The 27,631-nt window shown below is 39.0% G+C and overlaps 1 protein-coding gene across 1 annotated transcript; it reads left to right on the top strand.

Annotated features, from left to right (window-relative positions):
• Window positions 1–1,411: 1,411 nt before the first annotated feature.
• On the top strand, window positions 1,412–26,853 carry SUZ12 (SUZ12 polycomb repressive complex 2 subunit). The gene is made up of 16 exons (XM_061377015.1): window positions 1,412–1,900; window positions 4,764–4,810; window positions 4,901–4,965; window positions 9,339–9,407; window positions 11,303–11,352; window positions 13,851–13,936; window positions 15,363–15,594; window positions 16,356–16,458; window positions 17,326–17,431; window positions 18,957–19,134; window positions 21,511–21,602; window positions 22,052–22,195; window positions 22,813–22,970; window positions 23,409–23,607; window positions 24,026–24,105; window positions 24,432–26,853. The coding sequence occupies exons 1-16, from the start codon at window positions 1,579–1,581 to the stop codon at window positions 24,775–24,777; spliced, it is 2,277 nt and encodes a 758-aa protein (XP_061232999.1). The 5' UTR covers window positions 1,412–1,578; the 3' UTR covers window positions 24,778–26,853.
• The last annotated feature ends 778 nt before the right edge of the window (window positions 26,854–27,631 follow it).

Genomic DNA, 27,631 nt, shown 5'->3' with positions numbered 1-27,631 from the left:
AAAAAAAGCTTAAGGAAAGAAAAGACCTTTTCAAAGCGAACTTGAATGCTAAATGGTGCAGCACTAAAAGGGGATGTAACTGAAAAATAACATTAATGTTTCAGGTATTAAATAAGAATAAATGTTAAGGATTTGTAAAAAATCAAACAAATCGGGCAGGGAATAGTAGCTGATAAAGACTTACTTATCTTACTTATATATCTTATTTACATAGGGTGTATATACATGCATTTTCTTAAAATAGAAGAAGGTTAATAACAGACAATTGAGACATCCTATTAGAATCCCCCTCTATTGATAACGTAAGGCACATTTACAGCATGGCTGACTTTGACATACTGTTTTCCTCTTCATATTTATCGAGTTAATTTTGGTTAACACTAGGAATTAGGAGATGGTATAGTGCCAGCATCACAGTTGTATCTGGTATCATAACTCAAGGCTGTTTCACACGTGGGCTGTTTTTACCTTACCTTGTACAATTACTCTTCAAGTTTAATGAAAGGAAGCAAATCAAACAGGACGGCTGTCAAAGCCTTTTATGGATTGAGCTTGTCACACCACTGATAAGGACTTGATTAACTAAAGCCAGTGCTGAATTTCCCCATTGCACTTGGACTCTATTATGTTTTATCACGCACAGTGAAGCAGCCCAAGAGCACACCTTGAAGGCCTGATGCTGCGCATGTGCCTGGCCACACGCGGGCAGCTGTCAGGGTGCTGAAGGTGGCCACAGTGGCACAATTTTCACTTCCACGAGGGCTCTGAGGTTGTCATTAAGGTGAGAAAGGTGAGAAAGGTGAGAATAAGACTGGACAGAGACATTTTACCTCAGCCTTCAAGTCTCCCTGCACCTGTGAGTGGTTTCTTCTGCTGTCCTGAGGAAACCTCATGCTTCATCAAGGTCAAAGCTACGGGACACCAGCAGGACCTCCCGCCCGACCCAATACAATCTTTTTTTTTTTATACCACAAAACCGATTTATGCTTCTATCTCCACTATTTTGGCTCTTTCAACGATCAAACCCCAGCTTCGACGGGCAGCCCCTCAGCGGCCCCGCCGCGCAGGGAACGGCTTTCCTCAGGGGACAGGAGACCCACAGTCTGTGCGGCCGCGGAGCTGCGCGTGAAGCGGCGGAGGGGTGCGAGGGCGGACCCGGCGCGGCGCGGCGGTGACGGGCGGCCCGCTCTACCCAGCATGCCCCGCGCCGGAGGGCGAGCGGCCCTTTCCCGCGAATTCAGTTCAAAGGAGGGGGAGGGGAGAAGCGCCAAGCGGCGGAGCGCACCGACCAACCAAACTCTTCCAGAACCATCCGTGCGTCACGCGGGGGCGGGCCCCGCGCCTGCCAATGGGGCGGTGCGGCGCCATCTTCGGAGCCAATGGGAGAGTAGGGGAGGCGGGCGTGCCGTGGTCGTCGGGTTCGGCTGGTCGTAGCGCTGAGGAGAGCGGAGCGGAGGAGACTTGGAGGAGTTGGAGCTCGGCGCTTCCCCTCCCCCCGCCTCACCCCACCCGCCCCAGCCGCCCCCTCCCTCCCCGCTCGGTCTCCGTCCTGCCGGGGCCCTCTCGGGGGCCAGGCCCATGGCTCCTCAGAAGCACGGTGGAGGTGCGGGGCCCAGCTCGGGCTCCGCTGGCGGCGCCGCCGGAGGAGGAGGAGGTGGCGGCGGAGGCGGCGGCGGCGGCGGGGGGTTCGGAGGCTCCGCCGCGGCGGCGGCGGCGGCTCCCGGCGGCAAATCCGGTGGTGCCGCAGGCGGCGGCGGTGGTGGCGGAGGAAGCGGCTACTCGGGCGGTTCCTCGGCCTCCTCGGCGGCGGCGGCAGCGGCGGCGGCGCTGCCCCCCGTGAAGAAGCCAAAGATGGAGCAGATCCAGGCCGACCACGAGCTCTTTCTTCAGGCCTTCGAGAGTGAGTACCGGGCCGGGGGAGGAAGTGGGGGCCCGAGCCGGCGGGACCGACTGGGGCCGCCGCAGAAAGGGCGGGAGGAGGAGGGGAGGGCTGTGGAGAGTAGGGGCTTCCGGGGGTAAACATGGTCGGGGGAGGGAGGGAGCTGGGACCGGGGAGGAGGGCGAAGAGGAGCGGGGCTGGGGGAGGAAGGGGCTCGGCCGGGGAGGCGGGGGCCCGCCGGGGCTCGGGCGGAAGCGCGAGGTTCGGGGGCCGGTGTGGGGCAGGGTGGTGAGAGGCGCCCCGGGCCGGGGCCCGCCGAGCGGAGGGCGGGTTGTGTCTGCGCCCAGCCGATGAACTTGGTTGCTCAGTAGCTCCCATCAGGCTTTCGGGGTGGCTGCTGGTTCCCTTCCCTCCTCTAAAAGCCCTTGGAGGCACGGGGGTGTTGAGAACCTGGAGGCTCTTCTTCCCCTTTGGCGACTGCCATTGGAACCCCTTTCAGGGGCAGGATGTGATTAAGACTTCACTGTACTTGGTTTTTCTTTGTCTGGCCATAATTGTCCCTTAGTTGAGATTTCATATTGGAAATTGACCTTTGCGACCCACTCGTCACCCTGTGGCAGTGCCAGATAAGAGGAGAATCCCCTTGGATGCACCAGAAAGTTGTTTATGGAAATAAGCACAGTGTAGCAATAGAATTACGTTGTACTGAAAGATTTCTGTGCAACTGCTAGGATTTGAAGGAAATTTTTAATGCCATATTAAGTACATGATCCTGTTTTAGGATTGGTGCTGTCACCGCATATGCTCGCTTGCTATAGACAGTGACAGTGTTTGAGAAAGCATTGGAGTTTTTGGTGGTGTCTCAAATCCTTACTAACGTGGGGTCCTTTGAATTAGCCCTGTTAACAAAGCTCTGTGTTCAGTAAATACTGTACTGCAAATAGGTCAAGTGGCAAATGAGTTCTAAGAGGTTTGTTCAGTGTTCGCGTCCAAGATGCAGGGGAAAAAATTCCCTTGCCCATGCCTCAGTCTGTCAGATAGATCTGTGCAGGTAGCAATCAGGAGTAAGTTAACAGTGTAAATGTATCGTGGTGTGTTAACTCCACAGTGTGAATTTTATGGGAAAACTGCAATAAGTACATAATGGATTAAAAAATCCCAACAAATGTAGTATCGAATCATATTTTTCCTTCGTGTTTTTGTCCCTTTTCAAGGTCATATGCTAGAAAAAGATAAGGATTCGTTTTAAGCTTTTGCTGAATAATAAGCACTTGAGAAACATGTCTACTTGCAGGATGAAATGTGTGTTTCAGAGCTTTTCTACTTGGGAAAGCTAAATTTGAAGCAGCAGTGTGCTGTCTTTAAATTAAATTACATCCTTGTGAGTGTAATTTGATGTTTTCATACCTGTCTAAATTCTAATCGTGTCATGCTTTTTTGGAGACTAAAACCCCCCGAGATACTGCTTTAAAAGTTGTGACTACTTTACATTTTCACTTTCTAGCAAAGTGCACGTTGCTTGATTTCTTTCTTTCCTATCTTTCATCTTGATGTGGAAAACACAGATTTCATTACAATCATTTGCATTAAGCAGAATTTTACTGGTTTTCATCAGACTTCTGAAAGGAAATACTGAGAATTCTAAGATTTCGTTCTCTAATAATAATATGTCTCTCTAATAATAGATTCTTTGGGGTTTTAACATTCGTAAGTGTTCATAAGGCTGAATAGTATCTTTAAAAAGTGATAAAAGATATAAAATGCTGTCCTCCTTCACTTTTAATCACAGAATTCCATAAACTAAAATAAGGTTTCCAGCTATTTGAAATAAACGCTTTGCAGTCATCTGAAAATAAAAAGTTTTCTGTTTCTTAAAAAATAGTTGTTTGTTTTTCTTTATATGGGAAATGGAGGCAGTTTTAACAGCTGTAGCACAGGAATCAAGGTGTTCTTCATTCTGTTTCTCATCGTTTAATGTGTTTTATCAAGTCATTTCCTGATTTCTTGCTGACATTACCTAATGAAACAGGATTTTATTTCAGTGTAAAAAGGGTGTATTTCAGTTTAGATTGGAATTCTTTTTAGATACAGCCTGAACCAGACAAAAACCTTTTTTGTCCTGGTTTAACTGGATTGGTTGAAACTAAACTGAAGCTCCTCTTTTCTGTAGGCAAGTCTAGATCTTTTGAACTTAGCTTGTTTCACCTATTTCGAATGATGCTGCCCTTTCCTGTCTGTACTGCACACAGCTGTATTATCTTCCCTCTGTTTGCTCTTTGAAGCAGTGATTGCTGTACCAGAATCAACATTTTTCTGATCCTATGAATGTAAAAGGGTTTTGGAAATTAATTTCTTCTTGTAGAATGATCTGTAATGTGTCATAGTCAACTGACAGTCTCTTTTCTTGCTTTGGTACCTTGTGCAAGTGACCTTGGTACTTTCCAGAAGGATAAAACAATCAGATACCAAATTGTCTGACTACCTAAATCCAGTCTACTATTTTGGTATTGTATCACACATGTTCCTTAACTTGTGAAGAAAATTTACCTATTTGGCAATAGGTTGAGTTTTTTTCTGAGCTTTTATGATATAAAGCCTGTAAGAAACATACTGTGTAGAAAGCAAGAGCAGTCATAGTTGAGTTGTGACTACTGATTTATGGTAGCTTAAACAAGAACTTGCTTTGTGTTGTACAGTAGGTAGAGTAACCTTTAGCTTGTTAACTTGGAGTTATTTGGTCATCATGGTTCTTCATTTAAACAGTGACTTATGTGATAATTATTTTAAAGAGCAAAAACATGCTAAAGAAGATATTTTTATATGAATGTAAGGCTCTTTCTGGAGGTAGAAGGTATGTTGGATAACACCTATTTCTTTTTCTCAGAACCAACACAGATATACAGATTTCTACGTACCCGGAATCTAATAGCAGTGAGTAATTGGTCTTTATCACTCCTTTACTTTGGACTTGTAGGAAGTTTTAATTAAAGCATAACCTTTTTCTTTGTTTTCCCCCTACAGCCAATATTTTTGCACAGGACCCTCACTTACATGTCCCACAGAAACTCCCGAACAAATATCAAAAGGTAACATTGTTTCTGAAAAGTAATCCTGAACTGTCAACCCAGTAGAAGTCCGAAAAATAGCAGAGGGCGACCTCCTCTTTTCATGTGGTGTATCAGACATGACCTTTTATTTTTGAAGAGCTTAAAAAATGTATATATCATTTCACCATTGATTCTGAGACCTAAAACCTTTTCTGCAATGTGAAGGGTGTGTGTGACTTTATGCTTGTGACTCCTGTTAGTACTGGGAGTATTCAAATGTGGAGAAATACCTACAGAATCCTTAATAATTGTCCTGTTGGTTTTCTGTTTTCATTGAGAACTTCTTAAAAAAACAACCCACGTAACATCTCAGCTTTTATAATCAATGGTGCTTGATCATAATCACATGAAACATTTTATTGTAAAGGGTAACCTAAGTGTTTATTCAGCAAAAAAACAAACACAGAACTATTGGTTTTGATATTAACATATATAAATACTGCAGAGTGAAAAGTGTAGTGTGTGCTATTTATTAGCAGAATTGCAAAGTCCTTTTGATTACTTCCTCTTCACTGAAAATCATTTGTTAGTTTGGATTTTTCTGTATCCTGAAAACTTAACTTAAAAATAATATTTTAACATTGAAGTTCTTAATGCCTTGGAACAGTTGATGTGGGACTGAAATACTTAATCATGAATGCTTAAGCAATAGCAATAAAATCTGATTATGCAGACAATTCTAATTTAAACTTTGTATCTAAGGAAGGTAGTCTCTGAATGATATGTTGAGAGATAGAATTTGCATCTTTTTAGTTTAAATATAGCTTTTATTTTGCATTCTTGGATGTTATTTAATGTTCTTGCCATTAGCTATTAATGCCAATATCACTTTTCCTTCAAACTGAATCCAGAACATACATCTTCATGTACTTAGGGCAGATAATGATAAGCTTTATCTTTTTTAAACTTGAACTTGCTGCTTACTTTTTCTTTCAAAAGTTACCAAAGTGAGTGTTTTGCTTATTTTAAAATAACTCAGAGCTAAATTTTAAGGAATAATGTTCAGGTTGGTTTGGGGTTTGTTTTGTTTTTACCTTAACTAGAATTGTGCAACAGGAAGTTTTTGCTTATAGCTTATATTAACTTCTAGTTGATTGAAATGCGTGTGTTCTACCTGAATCTGTTTCTTTGGTTATCTGCTCTAGTTGCTCGGAAACAAGAAACAGTACTTTTGCATGTACATTGTGTTGTCTGCTGTTCCAAATTCCTGTTCAGGTTCAGCTGCACAAGTCGTTTCTCTTTGAAAAGTACTGATTTTTCTCTAGTTCCCTTAACACTTTGTTTTAGAACTGGGATTCTAGGTAGGTAGTATTCTAATAACAGACATTAATAGCCATTTCACTCACTAGTTCTGACAATATTGAAATCATTCTGGTAATTAGGTCTAGGAAGATTTGAGTAAAACACTTCAGTATGGTTCCTTTATAAGAACAAACTAATGCATCAGAAATGAGATAGCATAATTGGAGGGATTAAAAACCCCAGAAAATACTTGTGAAGTGTATTGTTCCCCTCTCCCATATTTCCATACTCTCTCAGTACTGTGGTCCTTCTCTTTCAGCCTGGTTAAAACCACAACAGTTGTAGTTTAAAGTTAGTTTATACTACTTAGATGTAGGGGCAAAACAGTCTCAACTGAACTTCCAGAGGAGGTTAGCAGGGTAGTTGTTTGCTGGTAAACACTTTCAAATATGTGCAAGACCTTAACTGTCATTCTTTATTCAATAGAAATAATTAAGGTATGTGATGATGTTATTCTGGTGGAAAAGGGGCTTTGAATATCCAAACTAGAGTAGAAGGATCTTCTATAGGCTTATACTAGGAAAGAAAAATACTTACCTGGCTTCGGTATAGTGAAAGTGTATTACCAGAGTTCTTGTTGCAAAGAAGTATCTTTCAGAACTGCATCGTTAGCCTGCTTATGTGGGCCATGAGTATACATGTATCTTATTTATTCTCCCTGGAACTTGTTAATTTTGCCATTTTTAAATGCTGATCATTGTTTTAATTGCCATTTCCATAACCAGCCTCGTACATACGTAAAGTATAAAAAATTTACCTCCAAGCTTTATAGAACTTACCTATCACAAGAGTAATTATAGCTCCACATCTTTTATCTCTATCTCTACAGTAGTCTGAGAAAAATGACAGACAAATTTTATCACATAGACATAGGGAAGTAAAACTGCATTTTTACCAATAAATTATCCATTGATGTTGATCTGTATGTTTAATACTGAGAAAGTCTAAAGACTAGAATGTTTAGAGTATAGAGAAGCATTGGTAGGCAGTAGGTTAATACACATGTGTCAACTTGGTCTAAAAAGGTATTGAAGTTGCTGCTTATCATTGGAGAGGTGATATGCTTTGGTCAAGTGATAATTGATGGAGAACTGAAATGGGCTTTCAGCCTATAGGTCTGTCTTTAGGTGTTACTGTATTGTTAGGCCAAATGATGGCACTGGAAATAAGTTCCTAACTCTTAATAAAAAAAATATTTCCATGCAATGAATAATTTATTTATTTATTGGCAGGGTAATGGTATGCTGGGATGTGACTTTTAATACTTTGCTAATTATTAGTGTGCTTGGCTGGAATAAGAGTGGGTGGAGAAAGGAATGTGCAAGATGCACATACTTGTAGCCCAAGCAAAAGCTGTCTTAAAAACCCTGGGTGTTAGGGATGGTTATTACAGTAACTTTGTTTTGTCTGATGTATGTGGGAACGTAAAAATAGTAGTTTAGTTTAGAGGAATTTCTGTCATTTTAAAGTTTTCTTAAAATTAACTTTAAAGGCAACAATTTGGATTTAATGTGAATTTATTTTTTGTTGCTATTTTTACTTTTTTCTGAGAGATCTTGTTTTAGGAGGACTCTCTTCTTGTGTTGGCTAACCTGAGTTTGAAATTAGGAAAGGTGGTGTCATTGTTCTTTTTGGATCAATAGTGCTCACAAATATTAAATGCAGGCTGTGTCAGATACTAGTATATCTTATGAAAGATTGTTAAACTTTCCCCCATTCCTGAAATATGTTTGTCTTGTAGCTGGTTTCTGGCTCGTATTCCAGTCGTGACATAAGTTTGCTGTAGAGCTCTTTTAAGCAGTTCTCTAGTCTGAAGAAGGCTACTTACTGTTCTGGAGAACAGTGGCTGGTTTTGATGAGCTTGGACAAAGTGAATGCAGAGATTTGTAATTTCTTTTTTACCTTAGAATCTGAAACTTTCCAGAAATTCCTGTTTCTAACATCTCTGGCTTCAAAGCTGAGCCTTGCAATGTGCATTTTAATAATCCTATGTTTTAGCATAGGTGAGTCAGTTCTTGAATCTGTCATCTCTGTGAACCTTAGGCTGAGTAAACCTCTGAATCAGTGATTGTTTACTACACAAATCATAATGATTTTTGGCCTTGTTATCTGGCTGTAGCCCTGTACTTGTGTTTCTTGTCCAGTGCTACTATTAGTCACCATGTGATTGGTAACTTAGTCATTCAGATGCATTTCATGCTGCATGTAGACAGCGTATGACATCAATGTTTCTTCAGTCAGGATATTTCTGTAGATGATGCTTCCCACATCCCCAGAGTGTGTCATCGTTGTTCCCTTCACAAGAAATCCAGCATTTGGCAACAGTTTATGTTCTTCTTTCTTCATTTTTCTGAGGCATAAATGTAATGGAAGGATGCCCTCACAGCTCTGCCATTGTCACTCTAGTGCAATTTTTTTGCCATCCAGGTCCAAGCATTTATTTGCCTTTAAAGAATAAAGGCTGTTGTGGAAACCACTGAACAACTTCTGTTCATGAGTGAACTTTATTTAGTAACGAGCAATAAATTGTATGTATGGTAGAACAGGCTGAACATGTGAGCGTGAGCAGACTGATGTCAGAATAAAGGAGAGAAATAATTTGAAGCGATTATTCTCTGTGACATTGTTTCCTGTGTGTGCTCTAGAAGTAGCTTTATCTTATAATTAAGTGGTTTGGTCAGATGAGGATTTAAGTTTTTTTCGTTGGTATCAAGTTTAAAATAGTAATGACTGAAGAGCTGATACATAAATTCTTAGTAGGTGTAAGCGTCACTAAAGCAGAAAGACTTTCTTTGACCAAAGGTGAAATGTGGTCAGGCATGGTCATGGTTTTAATTCTTTGTATTCTTTTGATGCTGCTTGAGAAGCTGTATTGCAGCTGTGTCCCTACAAGACGGGTGTGCTACTATGTATAAAAAGGTGCTTTCTGAACAGAAAGCTAACGTTGTACAGAGAGTTTTAGATTCAAAACCAAGTCAAATGAATTTTCTTGTTATATATGATGGGAGTAGTGGCTGTGTGAAACTATTCTTTCTGCTTTTTCTTCACAGGAAAACATTCAAAGTAGATGACATGTTATCAAAAGTAGAGAAAATGAAGGGAGAACAAGAATCTCACAGGTACTGTCCTGCATACATGTTTGTGTGTGTACAAATGAGTATGTGCTAAATCAGAAGTCTTTGATAAAGTGATAAGAGTAATTATTAGAAGCAAGGTACTTACTGTTTGAAATGTTCTTCCAAAATTGTAAAATGGCTGTTTGTGCATTGATCACTTAAAAACTTCAAGAAAAACAATGTCAAGAAAAGCTTTCGGTATTTGTCATGCTGTTTCTTAGAATGTGTATAGGAGCCTCCAATAGGTATTTGCCACGAGTAGCTTTTCCTAGTGCTGAAATAAAAGGGTATGAGAAGTATGTTCACTGAGAAGTGGTGTAGTATACAGAATGTTTGTGATGAGTGTGATAGATAACCATAACAGGTTTTTTTAAAGTGCATCCTTTCTGTATGAGTTGAAGCCTGAAAGTCCTTGTGACAGTGTATATGGTCCAAATTAGCCCATCAGTTCTTAGACTTTCAGAATAAGGTAGTCTACCATTCAGTCAGGGATCCATTTTGGTCCTGCAGGTTGGCTTTATGATCCCTTTTGGTACAAAAACTGTAGATAATTTGCCAAAACCCTTTGATGTACTGTATAGATGGTGAAATGTAAAGCATTCTGGACATTTTAAAGACTCACCTAAATTGCTTCAATGTGTGAAGACCTGTTGAAATGGTTTTTTGTGGTGCTTGCTTGGGTTTTAACCAGGTGTTCTTTCTCCATAGTGTTTGCAAATAGACTGCTTCAGAGGCAGCCATGATAGATACAGTTTAGAGTCAAACAGACATAAATTTTGTGTTCTAAGAAGTTGTACATTTATTTTTCTTAATTATCTTTTGTTGCATATATCGTGGGTACTTGCTAGGTAAATATCTTTGAGGATAAGGATCATGTGGAAATAAAATAGAGTATTGATTTGTGTGTTGTTTTTCTGCTTTTAAAACTATTAAAATTGTACTTTAGTCTAGAATTGGTCTGGATAAATAATCTGGATGAATGATGCAAGTTGCTGTAGATGCAGTCTTTTGAATCCTGAAGCTATTGGCACTTTGACTAATCCTGTCCTTGCTCTCAGGAATGTTTGTGTTTAAAAATAGGTGTTGAATCTCAGGTTTTATCTTCCTGAGAAGTCAGTGAAGGTGATCAAAGTTGTATCTGGAGTTATAGTGTAACAGATGATACCTTGTTTGATACTGTGTACTTCAGAAACACTTAAGTGGTTTTGAAACCCATTCTACTCCAGGTGTATGAATACTTGCTTTAAGCTGTGATGTATTCTAAATTTAACAATCTGAAATGAAATGCGTCTGCAGTCAGTGGAATACTCTTGAGAATACTTGAGGCTCTGAGCTGCAGTGCTGTGAAACAAACCAGATGCAGTTAATATTTTGATTGTGTATGTCACGGATGATGTGGACTTGATATGACTTACAATCTTTATTTCTAAGGCAATAGCTTCCCCATTGTAAAGATTCTCCTCATCAAACTGAAAGTACTTGCTGAAAAAAATTCATTATCAAGTGCATGGTTCAGGGTGAAGTTCTAGAAAGTTTACACCAAAATTCTTCTCTGTTGCTGAAGAATGTCTGGGAAATGTATTTGCGGGCCTGTGAAGGCAAGAGCTCATGTTGACAATTCCCTGCTACTGTGGGGTTTAAACCTCTGATTTTAATTATGTATCAAGTCACAGAGTACACAGAGACAATCCGTGTCTTTAAGAGAAAACTGGTCTACAACTTTGCATCAGTTGCAGTTGCTGTATCCAGGCAATTTGCAAGTTAGAAAGAAGTATGACATCATTATAGTTCTGCCTCTTGTCTAGGTCTGTCCTGAACACGTCATTGAATGGAGCAGCTGCTGTGAGAAGAAAATACTCATTTGTTCTAACATTTCCTTTCTTGTTTTTTCTGTTTAGCTTATCTGCTCATTTGCAACTTACGTTTACTGGGTTCTTCCATAAAAATGGTATGTTTGCTAATTCCTTCATTGTATTGTTACTTTGTATAGAACCTTTGAAATTAGTGTAGATCTGCGAGGGGAATAGTTGAATATTTTTCATATTGGCTGTTTGGACACAGATTTTAAGTTAGTTAAGCTCAGGCTGTCCCATTAGTTATAATACTTTCAGTAGCACTTGAAATACATTGGAGAGTAATTATGATGTTAAGCAGATGAGCTTCAGGGGTTTTAATCAAAACAGTGATTGAGAAATACTTGAAGTTGTCATCCATTCAAACTGAAATAGGCCTTGAGGAATTCCTGAGGAAAGTACTTCCATGGGAGTGTCTTTGGGGTGTTTGAAATAGCTTTAAAAAACCCCAAACCCCAGGCTTGAAGTAGTTAGAAAATTTAGTTGGTTTTAATTTAAAATAGATGTGTGAGAATAAATTTTGTCAAGTAGAGACTAGAAATGAGGCAAAGGCCATGTCAGTGGTTATAAAAGCAATGGAAATGGTGGTGGTGTTACTTGCAGTCATTTAGTTGTATCTTTTCTGCACATAAGGCTTTAGCTCTCAAAATTGGAATATTGGTCTTCACAGAAGAGAATGATGGCTTCTGTTGCTTTAATGGAAGCAGCGGTGACATGCTTTGTGCTGTAAACTCGCTGTCTTCTTACATCCCTAGGAAAAAAATAGATGATTATCTATTAAAATGAAGAAGTGTTGCTAATTTTTCAGTTAAAAATATTCTGAATGGCAAATTAGTCTTTGGACGTACAAGCTAATACAATTCATGTAACAGGTTCTGTACCTTTTTCTGGATGCTGCTACCCTCAAAGTATCTTATGCTTAACCAGATCTATTCAGTAAGATATTTGAAAGTTAGAGTTGCAAGTGTCTAGATTTCAGAATTGTTTCTGTATTAAACTGTAATAATAGTCTGAGAAAGTTCTTAAAATCTGTAGATTAGGAACATTCTGCTTCTGGATCTTCAGAATATTGCTGGGCTGAATGGATAGTATTCATCTTGCCTCTGCTCTCAAGAGCTTCATGTTATATGTTGCCTTCAGTATTTAAGATGGGAAACCAGAAAAGATTTTTGGGGCAGCTAATGCTAAGAATAGGGAAGTATAGAATAAAGGGGGAGGGAAGGGTAAGCTGTTGTGTTTTAAAATACCCAGTGGATAGGGTGGTTGTTCCATAAATTTTGCCAGTAGTCCTTTTTCTTTGAGCAGCCTGCTCTAGTGGAAGGTGTCCCTGCCCATGGCAGGGGTTTGGAACTGAATGAGCTTTAAGGTCCCTTCCAACCCAAACCGGTCTGGGATTCTTACTCCTTTTCTGCTACATTGTGATATTACACAGACATGGGCTGTAGTAGATTTTCAAGGTGTTAATATATTCAGTGCTTTCTGTGTGTTTTTGAATGTCCAAATTGCGTGACTCTGCACCTTTCATTTCAAGAGAATACCACAAATAGAGCCTGGTGGTCATTTGTAGCAGAGAAAAGTATATCACTAAAATAAGCAGTGTATGCTGTAATGAATATTAAATACAGAAGATATTTAAATTAAGCTAGTGCAATTAATACAGTCATTTGTCTGGATAAAAATTACTCTAGAAACTCTGAAGTGTGGTTTTGGTTGCACCTCCCTCTATGTGAGATGGATTAAGGTGAAGTCATCGTGCTTTTTAAGTTAAGCCCACACTGATACTTCTAAGATTCAAAAAGAGCAAAAATGATTTCTTACGGACTCATTCAGTTTGGGCTAATCATTGTATTTCAGTATTTCCTCTAGAAAATGTTCTTTATCCATATGTGTAATTTGATTTTATCTTTGTACTTCTTCCATACGAGGGCCCATTTTCAGATAAGCACAAATCCACGTGATTAAATGTTCTATTACAATACAGTGACATTTATTTTGTGAGACAATTCTTAGTTGGTATTGCTGATCCTACTGCTGAGACCGTGAAGGCAAGTCTTACTTTCTGAGACATTTTTTTCAGGTTCAGGAGTCCTTTAACAGCTATTCTGCATATACTTAACCTTGCATAATATTTAAGGGGTATTATTTTGGGGTTTTTTTCCTATCTGATAGCATATGGATCTTAAGTTTTGATGCAAACCAAGTTCTAGGTTTGCAAACTGCAAAGGAAAGAAAATACAGGAACTAATGTGACTCGTGTCTAACTAGTGTATTCTGACTTGCCTTGAATCTATCAGTACCCTTTTTCTCTGCTATAAACCAGTTTTGGCAATACCAAAGGTAGCAAGCTTACTCTTTAAACATTGGTGATCAACTACACTTTTGAGTCTGCTAATATTAAAGTAGGTAGGTAGCATATATTCTCAAGTGGGAATTTGCACTAAGTCTGGGGAGAATTACAGCTTAGACTTTGGCTAGAGGTCTTTGTGCCTGATATACCTATGGTTTAAAAGTAGATTTACACCATTTGCAGGTGGATTTACACCACTAGATAGATCTCTGCCTTTTTCAAAACTGAAAATATTTTTCTGTTTAGATAAGCCATCACAAAACTCAGAGAATGAACAAAATTCTGTAACCCTGGAAGTACTGCTCGTGAAAGTGTGCCACAAGAAACGAAAGGTAAAGGTGATTTGACAAACAACTAATATACATTAAAGCAAAATGGTTACCTGATTCTGGAACATGTAATGAACATTGCTATGCAACAAGGTAATGGTGAAATGATGCTTCTGAGATTTACTCTAGAATAAATTAGTTCTTAAAGTTGTTTTCTATTGACTGGATAAGGGGTTCTTAAGAAGCAGATATATATACATATATATATGTATATGGGTGTTCTGTACTTTATGAGGAAAATCTGGAAGTTTTAACAAAGGATTCAGCTTTGCTCGTTGGATTCAGCTTGCTTGGAAGTCAGACTCGGTCACTGAATTTCAGCCACCTCTATTTTTACTTCAATTTTTTGTATCAAATCATTAAACTATTAATTCTGTTGCTATGTCCAGAGGCTAAAGTAAAACAGGCAATCACAAAAATCTTCAAATAGTCTGTCCCTTGTATTCTATTCCTTTTTCACTTTTGAATTAAAAGGAATAAGTTGTTCTGAATTCTTGTCATCTGCCATTTCCTGCCTCTTTCCTTGCTTTTTCTGTACCTATGATTTTTTACATCGATCATCTCATTTATTGCAGATTTTAGCTTCTATGAATCATAAACAATTTTTCAAGGCGTCTTTAAATTTGCTTGCTGTTTTAGCTGTGTTTGTTTCACACCAGTTGGCAAATTATCTTCACAGCTAGGGGAATATGGAAGGCTCAGTAACACATGCTGTAATTTTTAACCAAAAAGGGAAAGATTTGCAGTCAGAACTTTGCGTATTTCCCCTGAGAACGTTAAGCTGTTTTAACACATTTTTAAGAGTTAATACTGTTTCTGGCCAATTTTGTTACTTGCTAGGGTATGGATATATATGGTAAAAGCAGGAGATGCTGATGGTTATTTGAAATGCTTTGCTGCGAGTTGCATGCTTAGGCCATCTTGCCTTGTTTTTCCAATACTACACAGTGTTCAGTGATCTATTTAAGAGATACTGAATATAATAAATCCTAGGTAAGTGGTTCTTTATCTCCCAGATATTACAAAGTGCACTTTGTAATATTGGAAGGAGAAGCTAGGAAGCCCTTGAAATATATATATAACCAAAACATGTAATTTCTTTAGGTAAACAGAATTAAATTAGTATTAATGGCTGTTCTGCAATCTTTCTGAGTGCCTCATGTTAGTGTTAATTTAATCACTTAGAGAAAGATGGCTGCTGCCAGAAGTGGTTATAAAATGCCAGTTTTATTTACACATTCAAATCTGTGGCTTTACATTTAAAACCTGGGATTGTTACTCCAGATTTTTTAATTTACATCTGTTACAAGGCTTGTTTTCAAAAAGATGGCAGGATGAGTACAAACCAAAAATGGTGTAAATTTTAATACTTAATATCTCTCCTTTGTATTCTAAAGACCTAAACCTTAGCTTGCTTTCTTTCCTGCAGGATGTCAGTTGTCCGATAAGACAGGTTCCTACAGGTAAAAAGCAGGTGCCTTTAAACCCAGACCTCAGCCAAATAAAACCAGGCAACTTCCCATCGCTTGCAGTTTCCAGCAATGAATTTGAACCAAGCAACAGCCATATGGTGAAGTCTTACTCATTGTTATTCAGAGTAACTCGTCCAGGAAGAAGAGAGTTTAATGGACTGATAAATGGCGAAACTAATGAAAACATTGGTAACTTGAGTCTTTAAATATGTTTTTACAAAGGTTTCTCTTGCAGGCGTGTATTCAGTTGTCTTGGTGTGCAGCATAGGTCATACCCTGAGAATGGCCAGTAATAAGATGAGGAATTGAATTGGCTTTCCTTGTTTTCAGTCTTTTTCAAGATGGGGATAAAATAGAGTTGGCAGCTAGAAACTGTGCTTCTATTTTTGTGTAAATTTAAGACCAATTTTCACTAATATTTCCTGGTGAAGGTGTGAGGCAACACTGTTGGGAGGGTGGGTGATGTAAGAGAGCCCTGTGGTCACTGACTATCATTAAACCTCCAGCAATACTGATGACTACTGACTCAGCTGTAGGTGCTGGCATGGTGTCTCATCAAAACTAAATGACTAACCAATAAAGAAAATAGCTTTTAGAAATTTGTTGTTGTTTTCTTAATCTTATCAAGACATGATGTGTTCTAGCCTTGGAGAGTGCATGTAGAATGGAAAACTTCCTCACTTGTTTATAGCTACAAGAGGAGGAAGATCAAATACCAAATCATTTATGCTGACAGAGTAGTAAGAATAAACTGTAAACATAGATGAACATACCAAAAATATGATAACTGTTAAGCTAAGTGCTCCTTCTGTTGCCATTGAGGTGTTTATTAAATACTGTCCTTTTCTGTGGTTTGGCACATCTGACATTATCAGCAGTCACACAGAAGCTGTTTGATCTTTTGAATTTGTGTTTCTGTAATAATGGCATACCATATTTGTTGTGTACAGATGTCAATGAGGAGCTTCCAGCTAGAAGAAAAAGAAACTCTTCAAATCGTGAAGATGGGGAAAAGACATTTGTAGCACAAATGACTGTATTTGATAAAAACAGGTAATATTATCTAAAATAAATACTGCTTCTGTTAATAGTTAGGAATTTGTTTAGTCTTAAATCTGTGCTTTGTTTTCAGTGTTGGCTGTCCTTGGCTGCATTTTTAGCTAGTATTTACAGTAAGAGCTTAGGATTGTTGTCTTAAGTAAAAACTCTACAGGTTTCATAATGCACATTTTATACTTAGACCTGTTTAGTGACACTTGTAAATAATTCCCTTTTATGAACTTACGCATCAGATTTTTCTCCTCAGTTTTTTGACAGATGTAATTCCTTGGTTCTGTTGCAGATCGGTCATAGTGTAATTAAGAAGTAAAACAAACAGTCCCTGAAATATGCTACTGCTTACGTTCTATCTGGTGGCATCATTTTCTCTGTGCCCAGATTCCCGCTGGTGCAATCACAGATATTATTCTGCTAGCATGTAAAGAAGAGATCAGTTGTCCATTACTATGGTGAAATCAAACAAGCAGTTAAAATCATATTGGTTTGCTAGAACAGAACAGTTATTGCTAAAGCAGAAAAAAATATGAGATGATCGGGGCAGGGTGTCATTCTGTTTTTGGTTTGTTGTTTTCACAGGAAGATTCCCATCACAGTATTAATCGTTCATTAACAATAGCTTTCCCACATCTCTTGGAATGGCTTGGATGGAGGCTTTTTTGTCAAGTGTTTGACATTAGGCAGCTTTTTCATTATGGGTGGTGTTCACCTGTAGGTTTGCACTGAAATGCCAGATAAATTTGCCTGAAAAATCTGTGTTCTTAGGTTCATGGAAACTTAATACTGTGAAATATATTCTACATTTTAATAAGCAAATAATAAAATTGAGCTGCTTTACTCATAATACATGATTTGCCGTGACAGACGCTTGCAGCTTCTGGATGGGGAATATGAAGTGGCCATGCAGGAAATGGAAGAGTGTCCCATTAGCAAGAAAAGAGCAACATGGGAAACAATACTTGATGGGAAGGTATGGATTGTTTTAGTGACGGAAAGACCTGTCTTCTTAAAATGGTCTGAATTAAGGTGGAACACAATTCAAAATGCAGTCAGTGACTGTTCCTCTGAAAGAGGATCTAATTGAACAGGAAATTGTACTTCTTCAGGATGTATGGGTATAAGTTTTAATTTAGCTCTCAGTTTAGGAAGGCTTTGGCTGTGCTAGGTCATTAATACAAGCAGTGTTAGCTTCTGTAGGTGTGGCAGCTGCCTCTTTCAATGACTTGTGAATTTGTTGTATAAAATCAGGCAAATTCAGTGTTTATTACTGTAATAAATTCAAGTTGGACAAATCAAAAGGAACAAATTACAGAAGCAGAATATTTTGAGGAAAGAAAGTGGAAACCAGAGCTTTCATAGGTGTGATCTTGTACACACCTTAAGAGAATGCTGATTAAATTTAGTGATGAAGGGAAGGGGGTGTGCAGAGAGAAATTGTTGGCTGAGGTGCATCAATGCTGCGATGTAGGTGAAGCACAGATGAATGCAGGTGATTTAATGCACTTACACAATCACATGCTCCCATCTCCTTGTATTGGTTGTAATGACTGAGAAGAATATGAAAATTCTGTGTGGCTGCAAAGTAGTGAATCAACGTAACTGTATAATTATGAAAAACAAAAAAAGACATGATCCAAAGTGGATAAAAAACATAGTTAAAAGCTCTAGTGTCCTGTTCAGCCTTTACCTGGAATACTGCTTCTGATTCTGTTAAACTGTGAGCCAGAAATCGAAACTGAAAAAACTAGAAGTGGCTCTTAGGGAGATCCTAGGAAGAGATCCTCCACATGTGATAGTAAATATATATATCTAAATTGCTTTAACTTTGCTCAATTCAGACAGGGATATGATTGCTGTCAGTTGTTGGGAGAGTTAAGAGAGTTTTCGTACTCCAAAGAGAAGAGACAATAGTCATGGCCAGTGTGTTTATCACCCAGATCTGATACGCGCATTGCCATTGGCTTTCTATCTTTGCAGTAGCATTTTTGTAAACTAATGAGACCTTAAGTATAATAAAGAGCTTTTAAGGTGGAATCCAGTAACCTCATTGATAAATGTAGGTGTGATACTTGATAATAGGAGTTTGGACTTCACTCAGGTTTCTTCTATTTCTTGGTAACTGAGTGGCATATAAGAGTGTAACCACAGGTTAATATAACAATGGCATTTCTCCTCAGACAGTGGTAGTGGTACAGTTTTTAAAGTTTGTGTATTAATATACAATACTGGACCCCAGAATTAGGAGTAGGTGTGAGTAGAAAGAAGTCTGTGGGCAGCAGGCTGGTGGGTAATGATGCAGGAAACTGCACAGTCATCATCTTCAGCTTTTCTTTCCTTGTTTTTTTAGTATATCTAAGTGTGTATGCTTATGTTGAGAACACAAGGACTTCAGGTGATTAAAAAATTACATGTCCCCCATTCTGTGTATTCTTGTACCTGTGTTTGTACATGGGAAGACACCAATTCTGCTGTTTTACTTTTGATTTCCCCCTCAGAGATTGCCTCCATTTGAAACATTTTCTCAGGGACCTACACTTCAGTTTACTCTTCGTTGGACAGGAGACACAAATGATAAGTCTACAGCTCCTATAGCCAAGCCTCTTGCAACACGGAATTCTGAGAGCCTCCCTCAAGAAAACAAGCCCAATTCTGTTAAACCTACTCAGACTATAGGTAAGCAAACTTTGGGTTTGCTGCTGAATAATGATTTGCGTTAGCACTTCAGGGAGTCAGGAAGCCTGAAGCACAGATGCAGCTACTTCAGGTAATCTTATATATTAAAAAGCAGAAATGAATGGGCTTTTTAGTCCATATTTTAAACATTTTTAAGGTAAGTTTAAAAGCTAAAAAGTGGCATCTTTGAAGTCATGACAACATTGAGGTGATTATAGACAACACTTGTACAGCCTGGTGTGAAATACATGGGGGTGGAATCTGTGAGTACGACTTACAGAATTGTCTGCTTTGCTCTACTCATTTTAATTACTGTTCAGTTTAGTTCAGTTGCTTCATTTCAAATTTGTTACTATGTTACTTCTTGTTACCCACAGCTTAGCTTAAAAAAGCTGCTACTAGATATTTTTGATACCAGATAGAAAAGGCACCTTTGACCATTGTGTCCTTTTTCTTTAATAGCAGTTTTCTGTCATATTTAATCTGAATTAGTGGCAGGGGGGCTGGCCTGGATACTATCTTTCTTTTATCTTGCTCCAGGTTGTTTATAACTTCAGCTTGAAATGTTGTGTTGGCAAGTAAGGCCCTGGGACAGCTGGAAAACTTAAACTGTACAGAGGACAACAGGCTGCTCCTGCTGTTTAAACACCTATGAACATACCTAGGCCCAACTGGCACCCGATCCACTTCAGAGTAGTCAGTATTCCCAGGCTTGTCAATAGCCTGGGACTGTGTGGTTAAGGAAACTTCTAGGTCCCTATTACAGAAGTAATGATCTAGACTGCAGCAGTTGTGTCTCCAGGCTTAGTCCCTGGGGTGTTTTACCTGAGCTCAGGGATTGCAGGTACTTAGGCTGAATGGATTACAACACACGAACACGGAAGTATTTCCAGTAGAAGAAAGGCAACAGAAGCAGGGAAGTACTTGAACTTTCACTGTAAAAGTTACTCTGTTTCCTCTTTACTTCCTCGTTCCAGGCCTCCTTGTATTTTAGTTTCTTGGAGACCTATATTGTAATTTGTTAGGCAGGTTTTGTGCTAAGACTTGCAAAAGAAATGGCAACATGTTGACTGACTCTACAAAGTGTTAGTTATCTACATAATAGATACAGAGGCTTTAGGGATGTGGCACGGCTGTATTGCTGATGAACTGATAGAACCTATTTTTTCTTGAATCAGAGAAGATAACTATTTTAGTCAGATGGTAAAGTTACAGCAGGAACCACCTTCCAACATACAGGAATGTATTGTGCAGTGTTGTAGAGTATTTGATGGTTGTGCTGCTTTCAGTCTGTCAATACCAAGAAAAGAGGTGAGTGAAAATAGTAGGAAACTTCTGTCAGAGGTTCTGATAGTAAATGAGGAAGATCCAGTGCATCTTTCCCAAGGGTGCATGAATTTGGTGTTGTCATTTTACTTTGGTATTATTCCCAGGGCAGAGGAGTGGAATAAAAACATCAAAGACTTTCTAAATGTAGCAGCTTAAGCTTTACTGTAATTACAAAGTACTCAAAGTAACTGAGCTGTGGAATTCTAATTGCTCTGATGTGGTGCAGGCTGAAGTGTGAGGCCTCCTCTCTTTTTCGTACAGAGAGAGGATGAAATTTCTCTTGTTCTCCAAAATATTACATATGAAATAAGCGCATCTTCTAAAATGCCTTGTGTCAGTAGAGATGACAGTTGTTTTGCCAGCTTTTCACCACTCAGAAGCAAGTAGGTGTCATTATTTGGTTTCTCCTGAGGTTAGATTTCTAAACCTCCTTTGATGTGTGGGGTTTCTTGTTAATTGTATAGGATCAAATAATCTTACTGAGATTAAAGTACATGGAAGAGGCTCAGAGGCAACTGAGCACTGCTGTTACAAACAGGAAGTGTTTGAGGGGTAAGAGTTAAGGGTTAAAGTTTCAGTTACATATTTTGTGTGATACTTGCATTTCAGACTGTTGTCTGTTGTGTTACTTAGCAAACTTCTGACATTGAACTTGAGCTTTATTTGCAATGCAGCCATTGGAAAGCAGTAGGGTGTTTTTTTATTTCCCAGCCACTGCTTTTAGCTATACCTGAAGCATTCTCTATTTGCATAAATGGGGTAAGAAAAATGCTGCTTGTTACCTGAGTGTTTAAGTTACCTGAAGAGTTCTCCAAAACTGAGCTACATCTGGTGTTCAGATGTGGTGGGTTTGCCTGTAGGTTGGTGGAGGAAGCTGAGTGTCAAGACTTCCTTGTTGTTGATAGGAGCTACTTAGGTCAAAGTACACTGGAGTAACCAGTTTCCTTCAGCAGCAGTGTGCCCTGCTCAGAACTTCCATACTTGGGTAGAATAACTTCTTTATTTTCCCTTTTCACCAAAGAAACGTATGTCTCTGTGTGTTTTCAGCTGTGAAAGAATCGCTGCCAACAGACCTTCAAACAAGAAAAGAGAGAGATGTTTTAAATGAACCTCGACAAAAGTTGAGAATATTTTACCAGGTATTAAAAATAAGCATTAGGGGGGAGCTAGAATCTAAACACTTCATGGGATTAAAATGCTCATTTCTGAGTTGGGTGGAAATTTCCATCTGCCCTTTCAGTGGATGCCTTCAGGGGTCTCAGATTCACATATTAGGAACCATTCCACATACTATTTCTTACAGGAAATGTTTTTGAAAACTAATCTTCCTGGGGGCACATCTGCTGTTCCAAAATACAAAGGACAGCTCTTGTTGGACATCTGGAGGGGGACAGGTGGTCTCCCTATGGGGGAGAAATTCTTGAGATACCAGAGTCTGAGTACACTGAGCTGGTGTAGTGTTCCCAAGAACTTAACTATTACTGTAGGGGTCTCCTGAAATTAAGTCCAGCTTTGGTTTGGGGGTTGGGAAGTAAATCAATGAAATGCATTTGATGCTAATAACCACCAATTGCTTTGTTTGCATCAGTTCCTCTATAACAACAACACGAGGCAGCAGACTGAAGCCCGGGATGACTTGCACTGCCCATGGTGCACCCTGAACTGTCGGAAGCTCTATAGTTTACTGAAACATCTCAAGCTTTGCCACAGCAGATTTATCTTTAATTATGTTGTAAGTAACCTCATACTTCAGCAGTGTGAAACACTACACAGTCTGTCACAGATAGGACATATGCAGTGATTCTGTTGCAAGCCTGTTCAGTTGTAGAACTGGTTAAGTGCAGCTTCCTGTGGACGTTTGTGTGCTACATGGGGGAGGGAAATTGTGGGTTTGATTGTATTAATACATGTATATATAAAAATAATGCCAGTCACTGGAGGATGAGTTCTGACTACAGCTGCTGCTTGTACATTGATGTACTTTTATGTGATGCAGACAGCAATGTCATCTCCATTTGGTTGGAAGCGTCTCCAAGCTTTAGGAAATCCAGAAATGCTCTAATTTCTAGGGTTAGCAATTTTATGCTGATATTTTCCTTAATTTTATAATTATTTCTGTTCTGAATTGTCGTATATAAAACAATAAAATGGTACAGAGTGAGGAAGCTTTAGTATAATTTGTTTCTAGAGCTTAAAGTTATTTGGGTGTTGTAAAAGGAGACCAGAGCTGTGTTGGGTTATTGATAGGGTGACATTTAAGGTATTCAGAATTGAAAAAGCTACTTGTATAAACTGCCTGATGTATTCTCCTTCCTCTTCACTAAGTACCTTTGCAATTATCTGTTCCAGTATCACCCAAAAGGTGCTAGAATAGATGTTTCCATCAATGAGTGCTACGATGGCTCCTATGCAGGAAATCCCCAGGATATCCATCGCCAGCCTGGGTTTGCCTTCAGTCGCAATGGACCAGTCAAAAGAACTCCTATCACACACATACTGGTTTGCAGGTAGGGAGGTGGAAAGCAAGGTCCATCTGTATTTGTGTAATACGACGTGTGGACTGGAGTTGTGAAACCCAGGGATTTGTGAACCTGTAGGTCCACATGGACTGTGTTAAATATCACTGTTCTTAAGTGCAGTGTTTTACAACTAAATAAACTAATTGAAGGATGATAACTTTGCTTGTGATTTTTCTACATCTTTTCAGTTGAGGTACCTATCTTTTTAACTGCCTTGTCCTAAAACTTCTCTTCCCCAAAAGATGGAGTGTGGGTTGGAGCAGAGTGTTGGGGTTTTAATGGGTTTTATTTCAGTGTTTGCAATTTCCTCTCCCATGACAGTTTTGCAAGCTGAAGCTTAGAACTGGTATTAACCAATTACAGTTCTTAGTAATTTCATACTTTAGATAATGGTTGAAAGCAGTCACTTGTTCTACCTTCTGCCAGGCCAAAGCGTACGAAAGCAAGTATGTCAGAGTTCCTTGAGTCTGAAGATGGAGAAGTAGAGCAGCAGCGAACGTACAGCAGTGGGCACAACCGGCTGTATTTCCATAGTGACACGTGTTTACCTCTGCGTCCACAAGAGATGGAAGTAGACAGTGAGGATGAAAAGGACCCCGAATGGCTGCGGGAGAAAACCATTACTGTAATTATTCCATTTATACCTAATTACTTTAAATGGATTGTGGTTTTTAAAAGCTGGTCTGCAGTTGTTACAGGGAACAAGCAGGGATGTATTATGAAAATGAGCTTTAAGAGAATATTGCGATGCTGAGCCACTGATGATAGAAATTCTTGGTAGTTTCAAGTATGCCTGTAGTTGCAAAGCCAGCTCAGTCACGTGTCTCAACAAGTTCTCATCGTTTTGGCTGGTTTTCTCCTTCAGAGAGGAGATGCTGGTATCACAGGAGCACACAGTGGGGTGTGCATAGATTATGGAAGTAAATAAGTGTACGTTCTGTGATGTATAGGTGGCAGAAGTTGAATTTCAGGTGTGCCTTGGCTCCTTGTCAGCAGACATGCAGTTCTGATGGGTGTGTTTGTGCCTTTTGTCCTTTCTCCAGCAAATTGAAGAATTTTCTGATGTTAACGAAGGCGAGAAAGAAGTGATGAAACTATGGAATCTTCATGTTATGAAGCACGGGTATGTTACTGTGCTTACTTTTGATACAGATAAATTATATAGAATTGGTTTATCATTTTGCACTGCAGTTCTCTAGGTACTTAAAATGCAGTTCAGTTGGTTAGGAAAAGGTCAGTAAAGGATAATTTAGTGGCAAGATCTTAGTGTTTGAAGTTCTTAATTGTTCTTGTACCCCATAGCCCTGTGCCTGTGGAGAGAAAAAACACTGCAGATGTTGAGACTGAAATAGAGGGTCAGTGTAGTTATATTGATAAACCATGTCACAGGGCATCTTTTTGTGTCTGAAAGCGCTCTACTTGCGTAACGCTGGCTTTCTGGTCTGACAGGTTTATTGCTGACAATCAAATGAATCATGCCTGTATGCTGTTTGTGGAAAACTACGGACAGAAAATAATTAAGAAGAACTTGTGTCGAAACTTTATGCTCCATCTGGTCAGCATGCATGACTTTAACCTCATCAGCATCATGTCCATAGACAAAGCTGTTGCCAGGCTCCGAGAGATGCAGCAGAAGTTGGAGAAAGGAGAATCGACCTCCCCAGCGGATGAGGAATCTTCTGAGGAACAAAGTGGGACGACAAATGGATATAGTGAAAATAATCTGAGAGAGAGGATTTCGGAAATGGATGGCATCTCAGGTGTCACAAAACAGAGCAAGAAACAGAAGCTCTGAAGTCAGAAGTCAATTGCCATTCAACGGACAAGCGTTGAAGTGACGTTCTAGGGTGTATGAGCTTGATAAAGAACTACACACAGAAATACAGAGATTCCAAACAGGCACTGCTGGATGGAAATAAATGATTTCAACAAGGATATTGTTTTAACAGGGTTTCTATTCAGTTAATTATGCAAGTACTACATGTATATCGGTTTTGGTGATGTAATGACAATATTCTAAGAGTTTGAGCATGAAGAGCAATATGAAAATCTTTTTGTAATTTTAGTAATTAGTGTCTTAAGAACTTTATGGAATTTACATAATTTAAATATATGTAAAACCGTTTTTATATTAAGATTTTTGCATCTGTATCTGGCTGTTTTTCCTACCATGAAGTTGTGGAACAGCAGGGAAGGGGGATTGGGATACAGGTTCTGCTTTACTTCTTTAGATTCACTTATCTTTTTGTGAAAACAAGGTCTCACTATTTAAAGCTTAACCTTGATCCTTGTATTTGAAATCATTTATCAATTGGTCATAAATTACAAAGTAATGTTTCCTTACACTAAAACTATCAAAGTTGGTGAACTTTAGCACTTCCTTTGTCTTGTGCCTGTTTGGAGAGATCTTGGTTTTTCCTGTTACAGACACAGTGAAGTCCCACCTTGGCTTTTTGAGGTTACCAGCAGTTTGGTTTTTGTGGATAATTCTGATGTATTGATCACCCAGTGTACCATTTTAAACTTGAACATTAGCTCCTTTATATTTTTATTACACATTTACACAGCTACACAAAGGATTTGATGTGTAAAACCCTTTTGACCAGGGTTCCACATCATAGTGTGCCATGCTAAAGCCCGGAGTCCATAGTCAGTACGTAGGCATTACGTGGATTAACTTCCTATGAAGTTCATGCCTGCTGTTTGCCTGAGCACAGACTGCAAGTCCAGGCCATAAGGTTTAGCTTTGGCTTTCGAGATGCCACTCTTGAGGGAAAAATGCACTGTAAAATTGGACCAGAAAATGTGTTGCACTTCTTATGTAAGTATTCTGTGATGTATTGTATTCAATACAGATACTAAGATGCTGACTAAACTATATTTGAGCAGTTTTGCACTGCTGTTAACACATTTTATGCATACGTTTACAGATTTTTTCCAATGGAAAGTGGTTTCACTACTGGTACAGTATCAGCACCGAAGGGTTTATTCCAGCAAGCACTGTGGTTGAGTGACATCACCTCAATTTTTTATTATCCTTTAAAATATTGCATTTTTCATATTCTTTATTTATAAAGGAACAATGCTGCTGTAAATACAGGTATTTTTAATTTTTTATTTCATTCCATCACCATGAGATGCAGTTCCCTGGTTGTTGAAGGGGTAAATAAGCTTTCTAATGGTGTCTTCATAAATTTATAAAATGTAAATACTGATTTTGATGGTCCTTAAGATGTGTTTAACTGTGAGACTATTTAACTAATGGTGTGGATGTGATTTGTCATCCAGTATTAAGTTCTTAGTCACTGATTTTTGTGTACAAAATAAAGAGGGAGGGAAACTGCAGCTTTCATTACAACCTTCTTGAATTTGCCAGCTCTCTTGAGTTTTAGCAAACTCCAAGTATGCCTCTGGATCGTCCATCGAGCATTTCTCTCTGGCTTTAATTTGCTAAAGCTGTGCACATATGTAAAAAAAAATAGATTATTTTAGGGGAGATGTAGTTCTAGAATTATTGCTTATGTCATTTCTTAAGCAGTTATGCTCTTAATGCTTAAAAGAAGGCTAGCATTGTTTGCACAAAAAGTTGGTGATCCCCCCAAAAATAGTAATGAAATTACTTCTGTCCAGTAAACTTTGTATGTCATGTCAATTTATAATAAAAGCTGAAAAAGTCCCTTTGTTTTCTATTTATAAAGATGCCTTTTCTATATGTACCTTTGATAAGAGTTTGAAGATGCCATGTAAGCTGGTTGAAAAGAATTGGAATGGTACAGGAGATGTAAAAGTAAAACCCCAAAACAAGAATCAAAACCAGTTCAGTTGTTGAAATGGAACATTGTTTTTACATTAAATGTTTTATTTGAAAGAGGCTTTTGTACATAAAGTTCAGTAATATAAAATCTGCCATGATGGTTGTCCAGTCATTGTGTGTGCATGCAGAAAGGCCGCAAGCAGCACCTTGTATTAACCTTCTCTTCTGCATGCGTTCTAAAATGTGAAGCAGGTTCTTCCTTTGCCAGATGTTACAATCTTACTGTTCTGTCCAGTCTTTTTGTTATATTTAAGGTGTCTCCATAAACTGCCAGGTTTTCAGTGAGATTATCAAACCTTTCATTCTCCTGCCTTGGGGGCAGAGCTGAATACCTGAGCTCTACCTGCAAGCTGTTGAGAGCTGTAATTCGTGTAACAGACAATGAAACATGTCACTTGTGATGTGTCAAGACTTGTGTGTTTTACATGCAAGTGGGTAATGTTTCAAACAATGTACAAGATACTGGGTTAAGTTTAAATTGGCATCAGTTTAAAATGGTGCTTTTCTGGGATGGTGCAGGATGGATGCTAACAGAACAAAATGAGTCGGGAATTGCGCTCTGTTGCTAAACGGTGACCACTGAAAACCTTTTTCCATGTAAGAAATAATTCAGATACTGGAATACAGGCTATGATAGTCTGTGAAGTTGACTTCAGGCCACAGTTCTCAGGTATGCTTTTGTCTGTGAAACTGGCAAGGTTCTTCTAATCCTGCCTTTAATGTGGTCATGGCAGATTTTAATGATGTTCTGTGTTTGGTGATCATCTTCACACAACAGGTCTGTGAACCCCGGGTTGGAACCTAACATTTGACTTGAATATTTAATTCAGTGCAT

This window comes from Neopsephotus bourkii, unplaced genomic scaffold (assembly GCF_033783945.1).
Source record: "Neopsephotus bourkii isolate Nb327-2 ecotype Australia unplaced genomic scaffold, CSIRO-AGI_Nbou_v1 NB_1749, whole genome shotgun sequence".
NCBI classification, from domain to species: domain Eukaryota; kingdom Metazoa; phylum Chordata; class Aves; order Psittaciformes; family Psittacidae; genus Neopsephotus; species Neopsephotus bourkii.
The sequence above is the reverse complement of the archived record's forward strand: the minus strand, read 5'-3'. Positions and strand labels throughout refer to the sequence as shown.

Coding starts and splice junctions, on each gene's coding strand:
- SUZ12 (XM_061377015.1), top strand. CDS start 1,579: ATGGCTCCTCAGAAGCACGGTGGAGGTGCGGGGCCCAGCTCGGGCTCC. Junction 16,459..17,325: donor ACTGTATTTGATAAAAACAG/GTAATATTATCT, acceptor TTGCCGTGACAG/ACGCTTGCAGCTTCTGGATG. Junction 17,432..18,956: donor AAACAATACTTGATGGGAAG/GTATGGATTGTT, acceptor TTTCCCCCTCAG/AGATTGCCTCCATTTGAAAC.